This window comes from Cornus florida, unplaced genomic scaffold (assembly GCF_030987335.1).
Source record: "Cornus florida cultivar Cherokee Brave unplaced genomic scaffold, ASM3098733v1 CherokeeBrave_3.0.0_Hap2_Chr02, whole genome shotgun sequence".
Classification (NCBI taxonomy): Eukaryota; Viridiplantae; Streptophyta; class Magnoliopsida; order Cornales; family Cornaceae; genus Cornus; species Cornus florida.
This window is the reverse complement of record NW_026775572.1, coordinates 70,607,844-70,630,767: the sequence shown is the minus strand read 5'-3', so window position 1 is coordinate 70,630,767 and position 22,924 is coordinate 70,607,844. Positions and strand designations below refer to the sequence as shown.

The 22,924-nt window shown below is 34.0% G+C and overlaps 1 protein-coding gene across 1 annotated transcript; it reads left to right on the top strand.

The window, feature by feature from the left end:
• Nucleotides 1–18,097: 18,097 nt before the first annotated feature.
• On the top strand, nucleotides 18,098–18,760 carry LOC132296399 (putative disease resistance protein RGA3). The gene has a single exon (XM_059794603.1). It carries the CDS (start codon nucleotides 18,098–18,100, stop codon nucleotides 18,758–18,760), a length of 663 nt encoding a protein of 220 aa, XP_059650586.1.
• Nucleotides 18,761–22,924: the final 4,164 nt, after the last annotated feature.

Sequence of the window (22,924 nt, the reverse complement as noted above, 5' to 3'; positions counted from 1 at the left end):
AAGAGTCCTATTAGTAATATGGTGTATATGTTCATTTAATAGACTCGAGCATCAACTTGAAATAATCCTCTATTATTGCAGCCTATTATAAGAAATCACCCATCAATTAATTAATTTTAATGACAAAATTATTTGATGCCACACGGCCAATTAATTTTTAAGGTGCAAACAGTTAGAGATCTTAAAATTGTTGGAATTGAGTTTGTGGAAGATTTTTTAATACGTTATTGCAAAGTTGCATTCTTCTTGGAATAGTTATAAGAAGAAGATGAATCATGAGGACGAAAAATAAAATCTTGAATCTCTTCAACGTCATCTTAGAATTAAAGATGATTATTGATAACAAGAAAATAAAAATGTGGCCGAAGGAAATTTGAGAAGAAATTTCAAGAGAAACTCACAGAAGTCTCAAAACAAGGAACAAAAGATAGATCTTCGTCCTATTATAGGGTTCTTCTATTATTAGCTTACTAGGAAATGTCTTTGTATGTCTGATCTGGTTCTATGGTTTTAAAATTCAATATAGTTAAAACCAAAATGAGAATGATATCTCAAGTTCTGCATACAATTGGCCTTTCGTCATAATTTGGTCAATTAGTCAAATTGACTGCAGTCATGTTATTCCACAAAAATCATAGAATACAATACACGCACACACACACAACACACACACGTATTGACACACGCAGATACATTTATGAAAGTCACTGTTCAAGCATTAAAGGCCAACAGCGGCCAAAAAAAATATATTACAATCACTCTATGTTCAGACACGTGTTTAAATTATTACAAAAAATATATGGAGACTAAAGCAATGAATTATAACTGTTGTTGGTTCCACTAAAAGCTGTCAAGAGGAATCTCTAATGTGAGTTTGCACTTAGATGCTTAGATAAAAGGCTGCAATGAACCGAGTCGAGTTGAGTTTGGTCTGCTCGAGCTCCGCTAGTTTATTTACGGAGTCTGCTCAGACTCGGGATCAAGTCGTGACGAATTCAAAAACTTAAACTCAGACTCATCTTGAATTTAAAAACTTGGGCTCAGCTCGTTTAATAAAAATAATTTTTATATATTTGTTCTTAAAATTAATTAGTATTTTACAAAAAAAAAAATATGGAAGGTAAACTTATATTATAAATATAAGAATAATGTACATCAAGCCCATAACATAGACAAGCCCAAATTAAATGATATAGTCCAAAAAAAGCACCTCAGTGATGCTTTCAGCCCAAATAAGGCATAACGAGCCCAAACCTTGTTCACGAGCTTATACGAGCCCAGCCTAACATTGTTTGGTTGGGCTCGATTCGTTTACTAAATGAACTTAAAAGTTGAATTCGGACTTGACTCATTTACAAAACGAACGAGCCTTTAGCGAGACGAGCCCGACTCATTTGCAGCGCTAATAAAACAAGGTGAGTGTGTGAGTTTTTTTTGGTCAACGATTAATAATACTTTGCTTAGTCTACGGAGGATCAGAACGTCAAACCCATTCATCCATGCAGCTGTATGGAACCTTCACTTCAATTGATTCACGATGACCGAAGCCTCTGGTATAGTAGAATTTAGAGGGCTCAAGTCTCCCCAAGTGAGTTAATTGTTAGGATATACAAAAAAATAAAAATTGATTCACAATGGAAATTATTTGGACTAATGTCCATCACCATTGTCGTCCATCAGTAGTTGTTGATTGCTGCATCAAATTGTGATCCTTCTATATCATTCATTTTTAAGGCTTCATTTAGTTAGCGTGAAGTAACTAAAAAAATTATAATTCTTTTGACAGTTTGGATAGTTAGAAAATGAAATTTTTGAGAAAAATAAAATTCCTCCATCTCATGAATTTTCTCCAAATCGTTTCTTGCATAAAAATATAGAGAAAAATAGAACTGTCCATGTTAGTTTCATATTGTGCTCAAGTTAAAGGTGGTGTTTACATGTTAAGTTTCAGATCAAAACTGTATTTCAAATGAATGACACCCACTGAAAATCAAACACTTAACCATTTCTTAGGTTATAAATTAATATTGAACAAGGGCAATAATCTACATATAACAGTCCTTAGTTCATGATCATTGAACTTGAAACCAAGACGAAAAAATAAAAATTAATAATTAATTAAATAATAACAATTCATATTTTATTATTTATTTGCTAAAATAAACCATTAAATATAAAGAATATTCATATAACATAAATTTATTTATTTTATCAGTATTTGAAATTGGAAGGGTATTTTGATAAGTAAAATTATCTTCATTTCCTTTTTATGCTATCCAAAATAACAAAATAATATTTTCTCATAATTTTCTTCAAAAAAAATTCTTACTAACCAAACCAAACAGACCCTAATAAAAAAGAGTAATACTATCCAACTGAAACAAGAAAACAAGCAAATTTTATTACTGAAGAAAAATTGGTGGCATGAAATTGCTTGCCAAAATGATGAAGTAACTTTGGAAAACAACTATGACAAGGTACAAGGCGAAGAGACGGTGGAACTCAACTTTACAATCGAGGAGTGTGTTACACTTCCATTAGTGATATATGAATAAAATAAATTTATTTTATACTGTTTAGGCAAGGCTACTCCTGTAAAAGAATGATCAATTTAAATATAATAAATGTTTCTTATTATGCTTTATGTTGGGGATATGCTTTACTTATCATATGGGGAAATATGTATATTATAATATGTATGATTTATTGTGATAGTTACGCAGCACAAAACGACAAGTACACTATTTTGTGAAAAAATTACTATAGAGTGAACATGATTTTTAACAGTTCAAAAGAATGGGATTATGGTCTAAGATAGTTTTTAATAATAAATTTTTATAATAATTTCATAAGGACAATAGTAATATTTTATGGATATATAATTAAAAAAATCAAATTATTGAGGCTAAATTACAAAAAAAAAGATAAATATCAGGGGGCAATTGCCCCCACTCCGTCCCTGTCCATAGATGGAGAGCATTTCCATGAATGAGACTGATTCCTTCCATAAAATGGGGGTGGCCTTGATACTTCGTCTCTAGTGCCATTGTGGTCCGATTGATTCTCCATGCTCCAGTTGATCGTTTTATTAGAGATAAGACTGACATATAGAAATTCATCATTTCTGGTGAATGAGTCTGTATGTTTGTGCAATTTGATGCAATTGTTCATCAATTGAAAACCTTAGCTGGGACACTTTGACTGATAGTCTTTTTTTGAGAATTCAACCCGCCCCAACAAACACTATAACAAGCACATCACATAAGTGCCATTTTTCATCGAAATCCTTCAACACTCGAAGATTCTAAAGAGGAAGAACATAAGCATGCCATACAAGTGACGTTCTTCATCGAAACCCTTCAGCACTTTAAGATTCCGAAAAAGAAGAACAACAAGCACGCCATTCAAGTGTCGTTCTTCTTCAAAAACCTTCAATTCACCACTTGAGTTCAAGCCCTGTCGGTGCTCAACCGAAAATCCAATCAAGCCTTCTTCAACCTCGAAAATTTGAAGGAAAGCTCAACCATCGGTTAAAATGCAAGCATTTGAAGCCCTTGCACCAACTTTTGTAAGGAGATTTAATTAGAATAGGATTTTTAATTGTAATAGAATCGACCAGAGAGAATCGACCGAAGAGAAGAATAATGATTTAAATACCGAATTTGGTAGTTACATAATTCAATTTATGTGAGAGTTGTGGCGGGCCTACCATATGATGTCATTTTGGCATTATGTGATAGGACCCACCACTCATCTCGCATAAATTAAATTTGATAATTCTCGAATTCGGTCCTATATCAGTACTGTTAAGATAATGATTATTATTATTATTTTTATTATATTTGTAGTAAATATTATTTTTTATTGTATTAGTACAGAATGAATTACCAAATTTACCTAAGTGGATCCACATTGATGTAATGGTTTACTTTTGCAAAAAGATTAAATTGGTTATATTACAAAAAATAGTTTCAAATATGACACTTATATTTTTTGGAACGGATAAAAATAAAAATGTGAATATATATTTGAGACGGAAGAAATGTTATTATTATTTTGTAGTTTTATAATGTGTGTGGAAATCGTGTCCAGTAGATCAAAAGTTGACTTTATATGATCACAAAGGATTTTTTTCACTTTTCAAAGTAGAAGATCGTTTAAATTTCCATAAGGGGCAATGCGTTGAAAAAAAAAAAAGAAGGAGAAGAGAAAGATGACCTTATGTGAATTAATTTTTATTAATTGGACCACTAAGGGGAATCAAACCTAATTGAGTTTTCTTTTCTGATCCTATATAAATCCGCATGCAGTCTCCATTTTGATACCCACATCTCTGTATTATAGTTCTTCTGGCCTATCTTTTGCTATTGTCTTCACTTAGAATAGTGAGGAAATTATGGCTCAAACTTGTAAGCTTGAGCTTCAAACTGAGATCAAATGTTCTCCCGATAGGTTATTTGAAATATACAAGAACAAGACCTACCTCTTGCCCAAAATCAGCCCTCACCAATTTCAAAGTATAGAAGTGCTTGAAGGAGATGGAAAGAGAGTTGGCTCAGTCAGGCTCTGGACTTACGTCTTGGGTATATGTGCATGTTTTATTATTATTATTATTATTATTATTATTATTATAACTTGAGAAGTAACTCACACACTGGCTAATTGCTTCTTCCGAAACTTTTGTTTTAAAAATTATATTTCTTACTGCAATGAAAAATTCAGCACAGGACCTCAGTGAGCCCTACCAATGTAAATAGATGGCAAGACTATTATTAAATGGTTTTCCTTGATTGTAAATTTATTGACAATTTGTTAACAAGCTTTGTTACTTCATCACTGCTCTTGTAACATTATACAATTAAGAGGTGCTAGGGTTCTAAAATCACCATATATTTCTCTCAACAAGTGAGAATCTAGTGGTAAATCAAATAGATCTATGGAAGACAAAGATGAATAGTTTAGAGAGAGAATTCTGCTAAGAATGTATATAGACTAGCTCCCAAGCATGCATACGATAAGTTCATATAGGCAAGTACGCATCCATTTATCCTTGTGGGCTGTGAAGACTTGAACTCTGGATTGTTACTTTGAGAGATGGAGAAGATACTGGCCTTGGTGCCTCATGAAATATTAAGTTTCATGATTGATTTCTCTTAGCTGCAAACAATTTCTTCGGGGTCATGCTTGTGAACATAGTCTGAGCTTTACCCGATCCATGGAGTGTTGGGGAACGAACCCGGGTCATCCGGGTGACAATGTCGTAGCTGACTCTCTCGTCTTTTCATTAAGAAATCTTCTGAATTTTTCACAATTCATGATTCCTTCCCGGATGAGCAACTATTTCAGATTTCTCATCAAAGTCCTCCTTGGTTCGCTGATATTGTAAACTATCTTGCGGTAAGAAAAATCCCATCCCATTGGTCCAAACAAGAGAAAAACTGATTTTTTCCCCAAATCAAAAATTTCAATTGGGAAGATCCAGAATTGTTCAAGTATTGCTCGGACCAAATCATCCGGCAATGCATTCCTGAAAGTGAATTCCAAAGTGTCCTAAATTTTTGCCACACTCTTGTAGGTGGAGGACATTTCAGCGCCAAGAAAACTTCCAACAAAGTCCTTTAAAGCGGATTTTATTGGCCCTATCTGTTTCGGGATGCATACAATTTCTGCAAATCTTGTGAGCGCTGCCAAAAACTTGGAGCGATGTCAAAATGAGACATGATGCCACTGACTCCCATCTTAATCATTAAAATCTTTGATGTGTGGGGAATCGATTTCATGGGACCGTTTCCATCTTCTCATGGCTATAAGTATATTCTCGTAGCGGTGGATTACATGTCAAAATGGATTAAGGATAAGGCTACCAAAACCAATGATCATGCTGTTGTGATCAAATTCGTTCAGACGAACATTTGCAGCCGGTTTGGTACTCCGAGAGCACTTATTAGTGACGGAGGTTCGCACTTTTGCAATCGCTATCTAAAATCCATCCTTCTCAAGTATTTCATTATTCACAAGGTTGCCACACCTTACCACCCTCAAACGAGTGGTCAAGTGGAAGTTTCTAATCGGGAGAGAAAAAATATTCTTGAAAAAATAATTCGACCGGACCACAAAGATTGGTCACTACGACTAAACGATGCACTTTTGGCTTACCAGACTGCGTATAAGACGCCCATTGGCAAGTCGCCATACTGACTTGTCTTTGACAAGTGATAAGTGCTCAAATGTGACGCATTTTAGCACCTAAGTTAGGGTATTTTAGTCCATTCATCTATCTTACTTTCATGTCTTAGATACTTATTTGTGTTATTGCCTATTTTAGGTCAATAAAATTCAAATAGGCTAACAAGAGCCATTTAGCTGAATTTTGGAGCTATGGAGCAAAGTTGGAAAGAAGCCAAAAAAAATGCACCAGAAGAGCTTCGATCGATTGAAGGGAATCCCGATCGATTAAAATGAGGTGACGCTAGCTCAGTAAAGTGGATAAGGCCCAAAAGATATTTTTGATGACATTAGCTTCGATCGATAGAAGTCAAGTGTTTGATCCATCAAATATATTCGATTGATCGAAGTGTGTGACGACCCTGGATTTTCAAGCCCAGTACGTCCTATGATGACCCGAAAGTTGACCCGGGAACGGATTAAAAAATGCGAAAGCGAAAGATAGAACCAAGGTCTTTAGAGATGTACATCATCCCTAAGACACAAAGGTGGCTTCTCGAGGAGTCCTGAGACTCAACAGAAGCAAAAAGAAAACAAGGATTCTGAAACCTTATAAGAAATGGACCAAGGGTAAAATGGTTATTTCATATAGAAATGGATGCTACCAAGTATACCATTTGAAATACAATGAAAAATTAATGAAGTTGGACTCAAGAATCACCTGATTCAGAGTCCGGACGGAAAAGATATGAAAATAGGACAAAAACGGTATCCTCCGATTTAGAGATACTACGCTCCTATCTCAATAAAAATAGTATAACTCTCACTACGGTTGAATTTTTTGAGTTTGGCTGGTACCATTGGAAAGCTAACTTCAAGCTATTTAATTTAGGCTCAAGAATGACCTGATTTGGATCAGAAACGAAGGAGATATGACCCTCTGAAGTTGACTCAAGAAAGCTGTCCAAGAAACTAAAAGGAAACCAAGCTTCAGGGAGGATCAGCCGGATGACGAATAGTACCAGCCGGCCGAAACTCAATCATCAACCGGCTGATGGCAAGGATCAGCCGGCCAAAACGCCCTGTCAAGTATACAAACTCACTGGAATTCATTACGAACAGTTATTAGTTGGCTGACAGCTCTTATCAACCGACCGATGCACCTAATAGCAGCATAAACAGCTGCTGCAAAGTGTGGGGAAGGTATTTGGCTCAATCCTAAAGCTATGCATGCATCCCCAATGTCGTAAAAAAAATTTAGAAACATTACATGGTCTCATACAAGCATCCACAACATGATAAATCAAGAGGGAACTTTAACCCCTACTCCAATGCATGAATTTTGCATAGAAATTCATAAATCACCCTAAAATAGTTCCAAAGTTGAAATATAAGAGTTTTGTGAGATGTGAACATTCATGCAAATGTAAAATGATAGAGTAGACGCACTAAAATGACCTACGACCTCATTACAATCCGTTTACAAATTTGACCTACCAAACCTCCATTTTCACAAAGTAGGCTACAATGGCAGTGTTTAAGTTTTAAAAACACACTTGTAAACTTTAGATTTAATGGCCCTTGGCCTCATGTTATACATATGAAATAAGCAACAAAAGGTGTACTTAGGTACACATTACATGATTCAAGGCAAAAATAGCATTTTACACCAAAATGATATTACATGCTAACACTTGCATATTTTCCAAAATATAACAAAATACTTCAAGGCATCAAAGCAACTTAGGGATGTGATGCATCCCAAAACAAAGTTTCTTTATTTGCAAAATAACCCAAACAACTAGGGTGAGTAATCAAGTTACTCGTAGGATGTGGTGCATGCCCATACCCTATAGTTTCAAGTATAATGCGAACCAAACATAGATCATCACAAGGGTGCATTCCACCTAACATCTATGTCTCAAGGTACTTTAAGGGATCATCTCAAGCTATACAAATATTTGCAATGATAACCACATAGCATCCAAGTATACATAAACAAGTACACTAACCGAATTGAAACTAAAATCACCAAATCACAAGCTACAAGCTACAAGAAATCCATGATTTATAACTTGGAATATAATGCGAAATCAGATAATGGAAAGACTAGGATATGTGGCCACGAGACCATACAAGTTATTTCGGGTAATTACGACCCACAAGGTACTACCTAGTGCGCACTATGACTTAGGAGAATTCTTATCCTCCGTACTAGAGCCAAACCCTAGCCATCAAACATTTTATATCCTTACAAGCTTCCAAAAATCAACAAGTCCATGACATTTATATAATCTTAATGCATGAAACTACCTACCAAGCACAAGTAGGGTGAAACCACACAAACTATGCTCTAAGGTTACATGTCTAAAGTGGCAAGTTAATGATACTACATATTACACTAAAGCAATTTACTATCAATGTAAGCCACAATCACTAATAATGCAATATAGTAATTTACCTACAAGTAAATTCAAGTGCTATATACGAGATTTTCATACTAAACTTTTAATGAAACCTCTATTACTTAGCAACATAAGTATAACCCCAAGATATTCATAATAAACCCTCAGTGAAATCACAAGTATTAGGCAAGTCATTAAACAATAATATACCTATTTAATTTAATAGTCATATATATGCTTTAATTCACAAATCCTACGTCAAGTACATCAAATCTCCATTTATATGCAAATACAAGAATTTAAAAGGCATGTAATCAATATATATCAAGCTCCAATATATATAAAACCCAAAGAGGATAAACATACAACCCACCTTACCTCAATAGAGAATTGAATCTCTATAATCTAAAGCAACCAAGCTTAAAATGGAAAACCAAACTAGGGTTTTGTAAAGGAGAGTGAGAGGAAGCTAAAGTACTCCAAGCTTTAGGTTCTAAGTTAAGTGGAAGGGCACCAAAATGGGCCTAAAGCTTTAAACCAAGCTTTTCCTTCAATGGTGGCTAGGTTAGGGTTTGAGAGCAAAGGGATAAGAAAAATAAAAATGAAAAAGAGGTGAGTGGAGGATTTAGTATTCCTCCACTCACTATGTGTTCTTACACTACCTCTCACATACACACAAATGCAAGACAAAATATGGTGCCTACACTTGTCACTATCCTAAGTAATCATCCAAGGCTGGATCTTAAGTTTACACTTGTCAACTATCCATGTCAATAAGTGCTCTATCCTAGGCCAACAAATGGGTGAATCTCCACCCTCCATGTGTCATCAAACTAAGCCTCTAAGTGGTTCCACCACAATGTCAAAAAGTGGCTCAATGGGAGTGTGACACTTGTCACACTTTTCAAAAATTTCAAAAAGGTCATTTCCTAAAATATCTTCCAAATTAAATTACAAAATGATCTATAAGACGAAAAATAATTACTTTACATAATTACACTAAAACCCCAAAAGTCAAGAATATTTTCAAGAAACTATGCATCCATACCCTTTATAGAAAAGTAAACATCTAGCATGCTTTTCTCAAAAGTAAAAATATAGATATCATGGAATTTAAATATTATGGATGTATGCAAGGCCGGAATCAAATCCGAGCACAAAAAGTGAGGTTATGTAAGGAAAAACGATAAACGAGAAAAGATGAAATAGGAAAAAAGACGAAAAAAGAAAATACCGAAAAAAGAAAAGGAAGGAAAATGACCGGGTCATTACAAAGTGCCTGCTAGCAGTGTGTTGTCTAATTCCCGAACGCGCCGATTTCTACCTAACTTGAGTAGCTGCGAATTTCCTCTAATCATAGGCTATATTTCTGACTTGGTGCCTACTCAAAAGGGAATGTAATGAATTAATTGAACATCTATCAATTTAACTTGTAATATTCATAGTAGTAGATATTTTTCCTCTCTAGAACTAGGGTTTTGGGAAGAAATCAAGGATGAGATGATGATGCCAACCTCCAAGCTAGCCCTTGAGGGTTACATGAACACTACAATGAGTGGCTAAATCCTTCCCTTCGGGCAAGAGATAGCCCCTAGGTTTACTTCCTAAACCTAGCCTTTGTATATTTTTGGGGATTTTAGTTGTAATAAATGTTTTGATCTTGAATTAATATAGATCTTGTAATTTCTACTTGATTTATATGGATTAATGCTTTTAATTGATCATTTATTTATATCCATATGTCTATGTATGCTAGAATGGATGTTCATGTGCTTTTCTCTAGATTTAATGAAATTAATGCATGCCTATGTGTATTGATGTTGTTAATCTAGTGATGGTCAAAACATAGTGTTTAATTGAATACTTTTGTGTTTTATTTGATGGTTCACACTTGTTTCTTGATGGATTATACCAGACCTTTAGTTTAATTAGTTTAATTTGCATATCTCTGGCCTAGATGTAGTGTAATTGCTTTAATTTCTTAAATAGGTGGACAATCCATTCTTGTTTCTTAATGTTTCATACTTATGAATGCAAATAGTACATTCCTCTAGATTATCGTGTGTGCTCTAATTGTGGTTTAATTGAATGGGTTATGGCCTCATTTGATATGTTGTGCTATTCACTAGATTAATTAGAAAATCTATTCTTCTTTGCTATTTATGCTTAGTTTTCAATTAGTGACACACACACACACACACATATTTTACAACTTAAATGTCCCCATTAACTTACAATTGCTAGTGTTTGGTAAAGTAAAGCTTAGTGGTGAATTCTAAGCCCCAAGACCTCTCTCTCATTTATTTTCCCTCTAATTTCTAAATTGATAATTACATTGTTTCTAATTGGATTTAATTTAATCAAATCAAACCTCTCTTTTGATCATTCGACCTACTACTCCATAATTGATTCCAAAGCATGATTCTTTTTCTTTGGGACGATCCCTACTCACTCTTGCTTTATTTTAGTTAGTAGTGGTAGTAGCATTCTATAAATTTAAACTTGGCCATACTACACACTTTATTGCATGCTTTGGGTTTGACAAGACCACACACCAAGTTTTGGCACCGTTGCCGGGGATAGGCAACGCCATATTTTAGAAACAATTAGGAATTAGTACTCTTTTGATCGTGTTTTTATTTTATTTTATTTTGGTTACTTATTGTGTTTGTTCTTGATTGGCTAGGTGCATTGAGCCAAGAGAAGTGAAGCAAAAGGATTCTAAAGCAAAGAAGCAAGCAAGCCAAGTTAAGCTAAGCAAAAACATAAAAAGCTAAAAAAAAAAAAAAAAAATGTAAAGCAAAGCAAAACAAAAGAAGAAAAAAAAAATTAAAAAATAATTTAAAGTTGCTTAAGGACCTTTTGTGAGTTTTTCTAACTCTCTCTCTAGTTAAATCGTGAGCCCGCGTGGAGGCAATTTACTTTTCTTGCATATTGTTGAAAGCATGGGAGTATGGGAACAATGTATGTGGAGGTTTATTGATTGATGTGTTGCGAAGGAAAAGTGCTTGATTTTGTTGTTTTTGTTGGTGTGTTGCTTAAAGTGTTGTGCGAACCTTTCCCTACCCTTCATATTAGGCATTTTAATGGAAAATCTAGGCTGGCAACACTGCTGGTGATATTTACAACAATTTCAGATGGCAAGAGGTATATATGTTCTTTAGAAATCCATTAATCTCTATGGACAACAAATTCTATTTCTCTTTCCTATGTTTTCTTTCTAGTGAAATGGGAGTCTGGAAATATAATATTTTAATTTAACAATTTTGTACATTATTTATTGTTTATTTGTCAGTTTGGTTTCTAGTAACAGTATTATTCACTGGTTCTATTTTGAGTTTCAGGTCAAATATACTTGGGTGTTTGACAATTGACTATGTTAAAGGAAAAATTAGTTGATTTTCATAATGGGTGTTTGATGAAATAGGTAAGTTGGTACTATTACTTTTGTAAAATCTAAATTTCCTTGGACAAATTGGATTTATTAGCTAGAAGTTCTTCGAAGAGTAGAATTTTTAACTAAATTCTAAATCTATTCTTATGTACAAACTAATTGTAGTGTGTATTTTTATTTTCTTTTTCTTCCTATTGGCTAAAGTGAACGGTTTGCCACTTTTTTCCTATCTGTAAAGAGCTACAACATAGCAATTTATCTATTAAGGACATTCTATTATATTTATTTGAGCTGCAACTAAAGAAGATAGAAAATGATTTGATTTTTTCCGAAATGTAGCCATTAACATATGATATGATTTTTTATATTTTTGTTGACATTACATTTATAAAATATTTTTTCTGATAGGATCCATTATCACCGGTTCATTAGGAGGAGAATGATTAGAATCTTAATTATTCTAGTATACAATAAAGGTCAGATACTTTGCTTCTTCTTTTCCATTATTACCATGGCAATGCATTCTATGTTTAAAAAGTTGAAGATTGTTTTCCCTTGCAAAGTGTGTGATGTGTTTATGTATTGTCGTGACCCATGTTTTTCAACCCGGTGCGTCGGTGATGACCCATAAGTTAATCCAGTAACGGATCCGAGATGCGAAAGCAAAAGATAAACCAAAGCCTCAAGGAATACTATATGTCTATAAGACACCAATGTGACCCACAATGAAGTCACAGAACCCATAGAAAACAAACGCAGAAGCGACGTTTCAAGAAGGGGTAAGAATGAGCCTAGGGGCAAAATGGTCATTTTTAAAATGGAAGTGGATGCTACCAAGTACACCATTGGAAATATTATGAAAAATTAATAAAAATTGACTCAAGAATCGCCTGATTTGGAGTCCAGATGGAAAAGATATGAATTTAGAATGAAGTGGAATTCTCCGTTTAAGAGTTTCCACGACCCTATCTTACTAAAACTATAATAACTCTCACTACGATTGGATTTTTAATGAATGGTTGATATCATTGGAAAGATGACTTCAAGTTCATGAATTTAGGCTCAAGAATCACCCTATTTGGGTTAGAAACGAAGAAGTTATGGCCATTTGAAGTCGGAACTTCAGTGCTAGAGCATAACAGAGCTGTTGTGTATATAAGGGGAGTTTCGTTTGACCGAAATAAAGTTTCGGTTGACCGAAATTGGCATAAACATTTCTAAAATCTGGTTTTTGAGGTCTGGATGGTTCGGTAGACTGACTTGATGCATCAGTCGACCGAAATTGGCCATCGATCGACCGAAATACCTCGAAAAGCTGTTGAAAAGCCTGCTATGTGTCCAATATGATAAGATTCAACCCATACTTCAAATCCTCTCTTAAATTTGTTCAAAAATGAAGGTTTAAAACTGGTTTTCATGGAGATTCTAGTGTATGAGTATGCCAACAACCTTAATATGAATGAATGAATGAATGTAAAAATAATGGCTCATGGCCTCATACTCTTCATTTACAAGATTCTCATATGCTAAACCTCTAAAGTTAGTTAAAACATGCTTTTAAGGCAAACTAACGCACCAAGTGTATACAAGTGCTAAAGTAAACATGTTTGGCCCTTGGCCTCATTACAAATACATCCATAGAGTATCAAAAGGTGCACTTAAGTGCACATTACATGGTTTGAATAATAAATACATATTTTGTCATAATAAGCAAAATGAAACTAGATATGCTAACAAGTGCATATTCTAACATAGCAAAAATACTCCAAGTAGTCTATCAAGTCTAAGATTGTTGTGCATCCCACAATATTGCTTCTTTACCTGAAAAACACCCAGTAACTTCGGAGTGTATAAACAAGTTTATTTGTAGGGAATAAACATGCATATGCTTAATTTATCACAAGGTTTACAATTCAATATAATGCAATCTATGCTATTAAAGTACATTAGAACTTTCAACGTAGCATAATGAGATGCAATTTCACAAAGTTATCATCTTGAAAATTAAAGTGCGAAATCAAACCAAAGTGGATACTTGGACATTATGCCGGATCAAACCGACACCATAGTTACTTTAGGGTTAATAGCCCATGGGTAACCTCCCTATGTGCGCACTAGACTTGTAGAGGGACAATCCCCCGTACTAGAACCATGCCCTAGCCTTAGTCATAACAATGACATCCCAAGTTTCCAAAATCAACAACTTGTGCAACAACATATATGTATTAACATAACATATATATACAATGTAAAACCATCAACCATGCACAAACCAATTTTGGAAACACAATACATGCCCTAAGTTCACGACTATAATGGCATGAAGAATGTTGAATAATCATTATGCAACTTGTTACTCTATATAACAATGTCCATCAATTTTGAGAATACAATCCCACAATTATTGTACAAGTCTAGAATTATGATTTAAACATGTAATTGGCATACAATACATACTCAAATCATTACTACAACAAGGATAGAAATTAATTAAATAAAACAACTAATTTCTCTAGATTTCATTTCTCACCCAAATATGCTCAATTTAATATATGTTGTAGTACCTATCATGGTCATTACATAAATCACTTTAAAACTTGATTTATAAGAACATAATAATGAAAATTGATTAAATTAATTAACTAATTCCTCTAGATTTCAAAACAACCCAAAATGATTTCAAATTAACATAAGTTATGAATCAAGTCATGGCCTTTCCAAAAATCATGTCTTAGCTCAATTTCATGTAAGTTATCATTGATTAACAATTTAAAGATTTAGATTAGAGACATGTATTCCATTTGTATCAAGATATTAAAACATATAAAATATTGAAGACATAATTTAGAACACCTCCTACCTCACAAGAGGATTGTTCCTCTTGAATCCAAGGGAAGCAAAGGAATTTCAAGTTTTCCTTCTAAGGTTATGTAGAGGAGAGTGAGGTGAGACTTTTGTATTCCAAGCTCAATAGTCTAAGGTGAGTGGAAGGAGATCAAAAATTAAGTCAAGAGGAGTCTAAATAACAATTTTATACAACTCTTGTGTGACAACATTTCATCAATATTATTGTTATGCAATTTTTTTTTCTTAATTGTGCTTACGCATATGCTTTCCCTGGCCTTATTTAGAAAAGTTAGGGCATGGCACCACTGAGTCACTCGCGTGTTAGTTATTGTTATGTAATCTTATATTAGCTATATTTAGCATGACCTTAATTTTGTAGTGGTTCGTTTGGAATGAGTTGAAAGTTTAATAAACTATTAAACTTTCGTTTGAATTAATGAAAATGAAAGGAAAAGAAAAGAAAATAAAAGAAAGAGAGATGAGATGAAGGGAAAGTACAATGTTTAGTCCGTGAAATTGGAGGAAAAAGAAAGAGTTTAGTGGCATAAGGAAAGGCACAGTCTCTCTTGGACAATGATTTTTGCATCTTTTCGGAATTGAAATCAAACATAAGAAAATTACGAGAGAATGGGTGATTTTTGTATTTCTTTTTGGTAGGTAAGTCTTTCATCATGTACGGGTCTTCCCCCTTTTCTTCAACTAGTCTTTCAAGCCAATCATCAAGCTGAAGCATCATGCAAAAGCAGAAAATAAGTTGCAGGCAGTGGGATCTAAAACTGGAAAATGCAAATTCTGTTGACCCGAATTTTTTGGAAGGTTTTTGGTAATTTCCAAACTTGTTATGTTGCCCCTAGTGCAATGATATTTTTTCATTCTAAACCCTCTGTATCTGCTGCTGTTTTTTTATTATCATAGTGAAAATCCCTACAACCCTTGGACGTAACCTTGAATTTTGAATGAACGAAATAAAATCTATGTGTTCTTATTGTGTGTGTTTGATCTATTTATTGTATTTTTTGTTTAATTTCGCAACATCTAGGCCTGCATTGTGTTGTTTCTCCATGCTATAGCTATAGCATTTGAAGACTTTGGTTCACCATTCACTATTTAGTGAGACAGAGGAAAGGAATGATATATTTTGGTAAATTACTAGCCGGATGTCTCTGGTATAAAATTAAATTTAATACTTAAAATTTTTTTCTCACTTGAGCAATGATGAAGGGCTTACACGGTCCAACTTGGTGGCTTATTAGATATTTCTTTTCTTTGTTTCTCATGATGTTGTGTCTGGGAGCATCAAATTTATTTGAACATTCAACTTTCTATCTTAAAAAGAGGATGAATTCCCATTTGGAAGGGAATTGCTAGCTCCTATAGAACAGTTAGGTGCTTCATTTGTATTATTCATCAATTGTTTACATGTTCATGAACCAAATTCAGTTCACACTAGTCAACATTTATTAAACAAGTGGAATGCACTCCCTTAAAAAATGAATGAACAATAATTAGACAAGTGGAAAGGTAGTCCGCACTTGAAATGAAGTCCTACCATATTTTCTCAGTATAAAACAAGATCTAAGAGATTTTTCTTAATACGTCATTGAATGTAGATGAATCATTGAATGTCTTTTGTTTATTTATTTATTTATAGATGTGATTTACAATTTTTACCTTAGACAAGAGATCGGCACTCTTCAATCTATATGATCAATAAAGGAAGAGATGTGAGTTCATTCTAGGTGATTATTGAATATTGATGGACAATTTGACTTAAACAATCAAACTAAAAGTAAACTGTAGACATTTTTTAATTTTATATCATGATTTTCTTAACTTGTACATATCCAATGTTATTCAGGCTAATAAGTAATAAAAAATAATTGTGAGGTCACTATATTGAAATATATAAGTGAGTGTGAGAAGAGAAAGACTATTGACTAAATTCTGGCAATCCAATTCTAGCCACATGGGAATGGGCCCTAGGCATTTATTCTACCATGAGGAGTTGTATCCAATTCCAGTGCTACTAAATTTTTGTTTTTTTTTTAATTATATTTAAAAAAATTATGGCTATGTTCGGCTCCATAAAATTAGAGTTTTGAAACTAAAATTAGTAGAATCGGAGAAAAGTAACTTACAAAATTGAACTTAATTTTTTTTTAATATAATTTCAAAATTTCAATTCCATGTAACCTAACGCAGCTTAAGTGCAAATTGAAATTAATTATAAATAGATTTGTTGAGTCTCAACTCAAGTAATCATTCAACTAAACACATTCACATCATAATATTACTCTGGAACACAAATAAATCACTTGGACTCTCCATCATTTTTTGGATCATTTAGATCTCAAAAATCGAGATGAGTTGGGAGGTCAAAGTCTCAAGAAAAATTTAATTGTGCCCGTTGTAGTGATGTTATAATATCACCAGCTTATTATATAGTATCATGTAACGATATAAACCGCAAAAATAAAGCACATTTACTGGAGAGACTTGTTGAGTGTGTTAATAGTTAATTGTGACATCTAATGGAGAGACTACTTCGTGCTCCATTGAAAATTTTAAGTGGTAATGTATTTTTTGATATCTTTTTTAATTTTTAGTATTCAGCATTTTTGATATCATGTCATGTCACTTATAATTTTATTTTATTTAAGTGGCGCTTATTATTTTAAATAATATTCAATTTACATTATCAAACAAAATTAGATAAATGATTAAACTTTGAATTGTATCAAACTGCACCGACTTTTACCAAAGGCCATCTTCTTTGACAAATGAGTGGTGGACATAACCATAGGGCCCGGTCAGGTGGTCTATTGAAAATGCAATATGAATTTTTTAAGTTTTTATTTATTATTTTTTCTTAGTTTTGTTTGGAAATACCAAAATTTTCATTGGTGGGGATATTCATAGGTCCTCTACAGGTGATAAGAGTCATTTTCTACCGTACTTTTATTTTACATACATTATATGTTAGACAATATATCACTGCTTCTTCCAGCAAATATCATCTTGTTTTGAAAGCATACACAAGTACTCTTTGATCAGTAACTAAAAATGGCAGATTCAGTTCTTGAAATTGTGTTGGACCATTTGAACTCTTCCATACAGGAGGAGATAGAATTGATCTGGGGTTTTGATGAGGACATGGAAAAGCTTTCCAGCACACTCTCAGCACACTCTCTGCTTCTTCCAGCAAATATCATCTTGTATGCGATTGTTTCTTATCTTGTTATTCTATTCTAGACAATTTTCTCTTTTGTCATAAGATCGAAAAAAAATGAAAGAGATTAATGGGAACTTGGATAAAATTGCTGAGGAGCGAATGAAATTTCATTTGCAAGAGGTGGTCGTGGTGAATAAAGGTGGAATTCCTCAATGGCGCGAAACCAGCTCTTTTTTAACTGAAGATCAGGTGTTCGGAAGAGAAAAGGACATAAAAAGTATTGTCGAACAGCTGGTGGTGAAGGATGCAAGTGACTGCCAAGATGTTTCTGTCCTTCCTACACTTTGTATTGGAGGGCTCGGAAAGACAACACTTGCGCAGCTAGTGTTCAATGATAAGAGGGTAAAGGAGTATTTTGAGCCAAGAATTTGGGTTTGTGTTTCAGACAATTTTGAAGTGAACAGGGTCATAGAAGCAATTATAGGGGCATCTAGTGGAGGCTCAACCTTAGAACATCTTCAAACACAACTTCAAGATAAGTTGAATGGGAAAAGATATTTGCTTATTTTGGATGATGTGTGGAACGATAGTCAAGAAAAGTGGGACAAGTTAAAATCCATACTGGCCTATGGATCAAAGGGTGCTGCAATTATTATCACTACCCATCTTGAAAATGTGGCATCAATTATGAGAACACAGCCTGTATATCGTTTGTCGACTTTGTCAGAAAATGATTGTTGGTCATTATTCAAACAACGGCCATTTAAAGACGAGTAAAGAAAGTCCGAATCTTGTGGCGATCGGGAAGGATATCATGAAGTGTGGGGGTGTGCCTTTAGCTGCAAAAGCTCTTGGAAGCTTAATGTGCTTCAAAAGTGAAGAATATGAGTGGCATGGTGTTAAAGAAAGTGAAATTTGGAATTTACCACAAGATGAAAACTGCTCCATAATGCCCGCATTAAGATCAAGTTATTATAATCTTCCCTTAGACTGTAGGCAATGTTTTGCTTATTGTGCCATATTTCTTAAGGATTCTATAATTGAGAAGGATTGTTTAATTCATCTGTGGATGGCTAACGGTTTCATTTCATCTACTGGAACGATGGAGTTAGAAGATATTGGTAATGTGATATGGAAAGAGTTACATTGTAGATCTTTCTTCTAAGAGGTTGAAAATGATGATTTTGGCAATGTTCAAAGTTTCAAGATGCATGATCTTTTTCATGATCTAGCTCAATCTATTATGGAAATTGAATGTCACGTGATGGAGGTTGCAAGGTCAAATAATAAACCAAACAGGAGTGTTCGACATGTCAATTTAGCTGGTGACTCTACAGCATTAGAAAATGTTGAATCGTTGAGAACATTATTTATGGAAGCATTTTCTCATGACTTTATGAAATTTAGTACCTTACGAGCTCTAGATGCAAGTCACACTTCTATATTTGAGCTTCCATCTTCAATTGACAATTTAATTCATTTAAGGTACTTGAATCTTTCTCGCAATTATCAGTTGACGACACTTCCCGAGTCATTATGCAACCTATTGAATTTGCAGACCTTAGACCTTAATTATTGTTGGAGTCTTCGGAGCTTACCCAACCACATGAGACGCATGATCAATCTCCGACATCTATTTATGGAAGGCTGTAGTGGTCTAACAGAAATGGCTCCAAAAATTGGGCAGTGAACCAACCTCAAGTGATTAAGTCTTTTCATTGTGGACGGGAGGAGAGATATTCATTTGGGTGAGCTGGAAGTGTTAAACCTGGGAGGAAAATTATACATTAAGCATCTGAAGAGGGTGGAGAATTGGGTGGATGCAAGAGAAGCAAACTTAGCCCAGAAAAAAAACCTCTACAGCTTGGGTTTGGGTTGGAATATTGGAAGTGAATCAGAGTCGTCATTACCAAAAAATGCTGAACCGGTACTAGATGCTCTTAAACCTCACCCAAATCTTAAAGAGTTGATCATACAAAAGTATCCAGGTACCTCTTTCCCACTCTGGATGAGTGATCTAGTACTGCTTCAAAATTTAGTTAAAGTTTCACTTGAAGGTCGCGAAAATTGTCAAAGTGTTCCACCATATAGTCGACTGCTTTGGTTGAAACGTCTTGATATAGGTGGAATGAAATGTAAGTACATAGAGGACGACGATGATTCTGGCCACAGTGCAGCTACAGTAGTAAGGAAGAAATTCCCTTCTCTGGAGTCGCTTGAGATTGATGAGTTGCCATGTTTGGAAAAGTTGTCTAGAGAGGAAGAAAAAGATGTATTCCCTCGTCTTTCCCGATTGTTTATTCTTTATCGTCCTAAGTTGACATCAATGCCATGCCTTCCGTCACTCAAAGATTTAGCAGTACGGGGATGCAGTGACGTCTTCTTATGGTGTTCGATCTCAAACCTCAGTGCTCTAAAGTCACTGAAGATCTGGAGTTGTAATGAGATTGAGTCATTGCCAGAACAAGGATTACAAGGCCTCAACTCTCTCAGTTCTTTAGATCTTTATAACTGTGGAAAGTTGAAGTCCTTGTCTGAGGGACTGCAACAACTCAAAGCCGTCGAGAGTTTGACTCTTGGTGGATGCCCGGAGCTCGTTTCTCTGCTGGAGGGTATTAAACTCCTCCATTCCCTTATAAATCTGAGAATTTTAGAGAATCCCAAGTTGGTGGTTTTGCCGGAGGCCTTACAGCATGTCCCTGCACTGCAATCTCTAAGGATTTGGGATTGTCCAGAGCTAACATCATTGACTGACTGGTTGGGAAATATTGCATCTCTTCAATGGTTGTCCGTTTGGTATTGCCCTAAGGTTGAGTCACTTCCACACAGCATTGAAAGCCTAACCAATCTCACAACTTTGCAAATTGGGCGATGTGGTGAACAACTCAAAAGGAGATGCGAGAAGCAGAGCGGGGAGGATTGGTATAAGATAGAACACATACCAGTTTGTATAATTGACAATTGACTATGACACCATTACAAACTGTTTTGGTGGTGCTGTAGCTACACATACCAGAAGTGCATTACAAAAGGTAATTCTTAATATTAAATATATCTATATGTTTGTGTTCTTTTGTTCCAATGTTTCTCAAATACAACACCACCAATATGTACTGATGATAGTTGTAATAGAATATGTTTGTAGGAACTTAGTTTTTCGATGTATGTAATTTTTATAGTCTTCTCTTTGTTATTTTTTCTATAATTAAAGTTGGCCATATATATATTGAAAATTGGATGTGTACCATTATGGTGTTTCTTTGAGCAAGAATGTTATGTAAGGCTTCAATTATACTTCGAGTTATGAATACTTTTCTTCTAAATAATAAATAGTGAATTTAGATATTCAATTTGAATTTATTATTTAAATTCTCCAACTTGCTGTAATAGGTGCAGCAAATTTCTGAAAAACCAATTTTTTAATTTTTATTTAATCAACTTAATTTTAACTACTTTGGTTCAATGTTCAACTAATCAATTAAAAGTGTACTCCAGATTCATCTACCCAATTTGGCAAAAAAAACATTTTAGTACTCTTTCAGGTCAATTTAAGTCCCATTTTGATTGCACACATATGGATACACACATGAAGATTATGTGTTATCACGCATCTTTATACTGCCATCTCCTTTTGTCCGGATATTTTTGTTACGTGTATCTGTCAACAATATCAAACAAGGAATGCTTATATAATTTATACATGTGGCTAATAAACTATAACAGATCGATCCATCACCACTTGCTCTTCTTATTTCTTTTGGTACTTGAACATCTGCTTCTAGAAGACAGAATATCATCAAAAAGATTAATTAAGAGTTCGTGACTTTGTGACATTTCTCTAATAATTCGTGCATTTTTTGAGGTATGTAGATTTGATCTTCTTTTTTCTTTTTTGCTATCTGAAAATAGTGCACAACAACAATTCCCTAATGGTTTATATACTTGTTTTGTATTATAGACTGTTTTTATTTTTATTTTTTTTCTTCTTGTTTTGCACTAATATATTCCTTTTATAAAACAGAAATAAAGTTGTGAAGCTTATAAACATGTTTGTCTTGATACAAAAATCGAATCCGAATTCAAAATTTCCCAACTTAAACGTTCACTTGTTTGTTAACAAGACGGTTTCTCAATCCTTCATTTGTTCAGCCTAGTTCTTAAATGTCTCGATCAAAATTTAATCTAAATCATCAAAAAAATATTTATTCAATTTTTCCAAATTTGCAAAACCTTTAAATACTCTGTCCGGTCAACATGAGTGAGGCACTTTGAAATGTATTGATTTGTTATTCTTAACATAAACTTTATTTTTACTATTATTTTTTTTATTTTTTTCTTATCTAGCAACAATAGAGATGTGAAAAGTGGTTTATTACCAACATCCTTCATTGAAGAACTGCTATTTATTTTGATATTGTGTTATTGTCAGGAGATGAACAAATAGGTAATCGGAATACTTGGAAGACTATTTCTTCTCTTCGCTCGACACCGGAAAAGATGTTGTTTGGGTGCACCATATTTGGATTCCATTTCAAGTATTTGGATGATGGTGTTATTTAATTAGACAAGATGGAAGCAAATTCTTTGCTTGAGATAGCATTCTTTTTTATAAAATTATCCAAAAATCTTCACAGTCAAGAGAATGTGTCTACACCTGCTTTGTGGGCTAAACCTTTATTTGGTTTCTTTTAATTAAAATCTCAGCTTACCTACCAAAAAACTAAAAAACAATAGATTATCAAACAACACACAAAGCAAAATTATCCAAAAATCTTCACAATATTCACAAGTCAAGAGAATGTGTCTACACCTGCTTTGTGTGTTGTTTGATAATCTATTGTTTTTTAGTTTTTTGGTAGGTAAGCTGAGATTTTAATTAAAAGAAACCAAATAAAGGTTTAGAGGGTGTCCCAAGCATTAAAAATAAAAAAATAAAAATTT

What these genes read in the sequence shown, in the direction of transcription:
- LOC132296399 (XM_059794603.1), top strand. Translation starts at nt 18,098, where the DNA reads ATGAAAGAGATTAATGGGAACTTGGATAAAATTGCTGAGGAGCGAATG.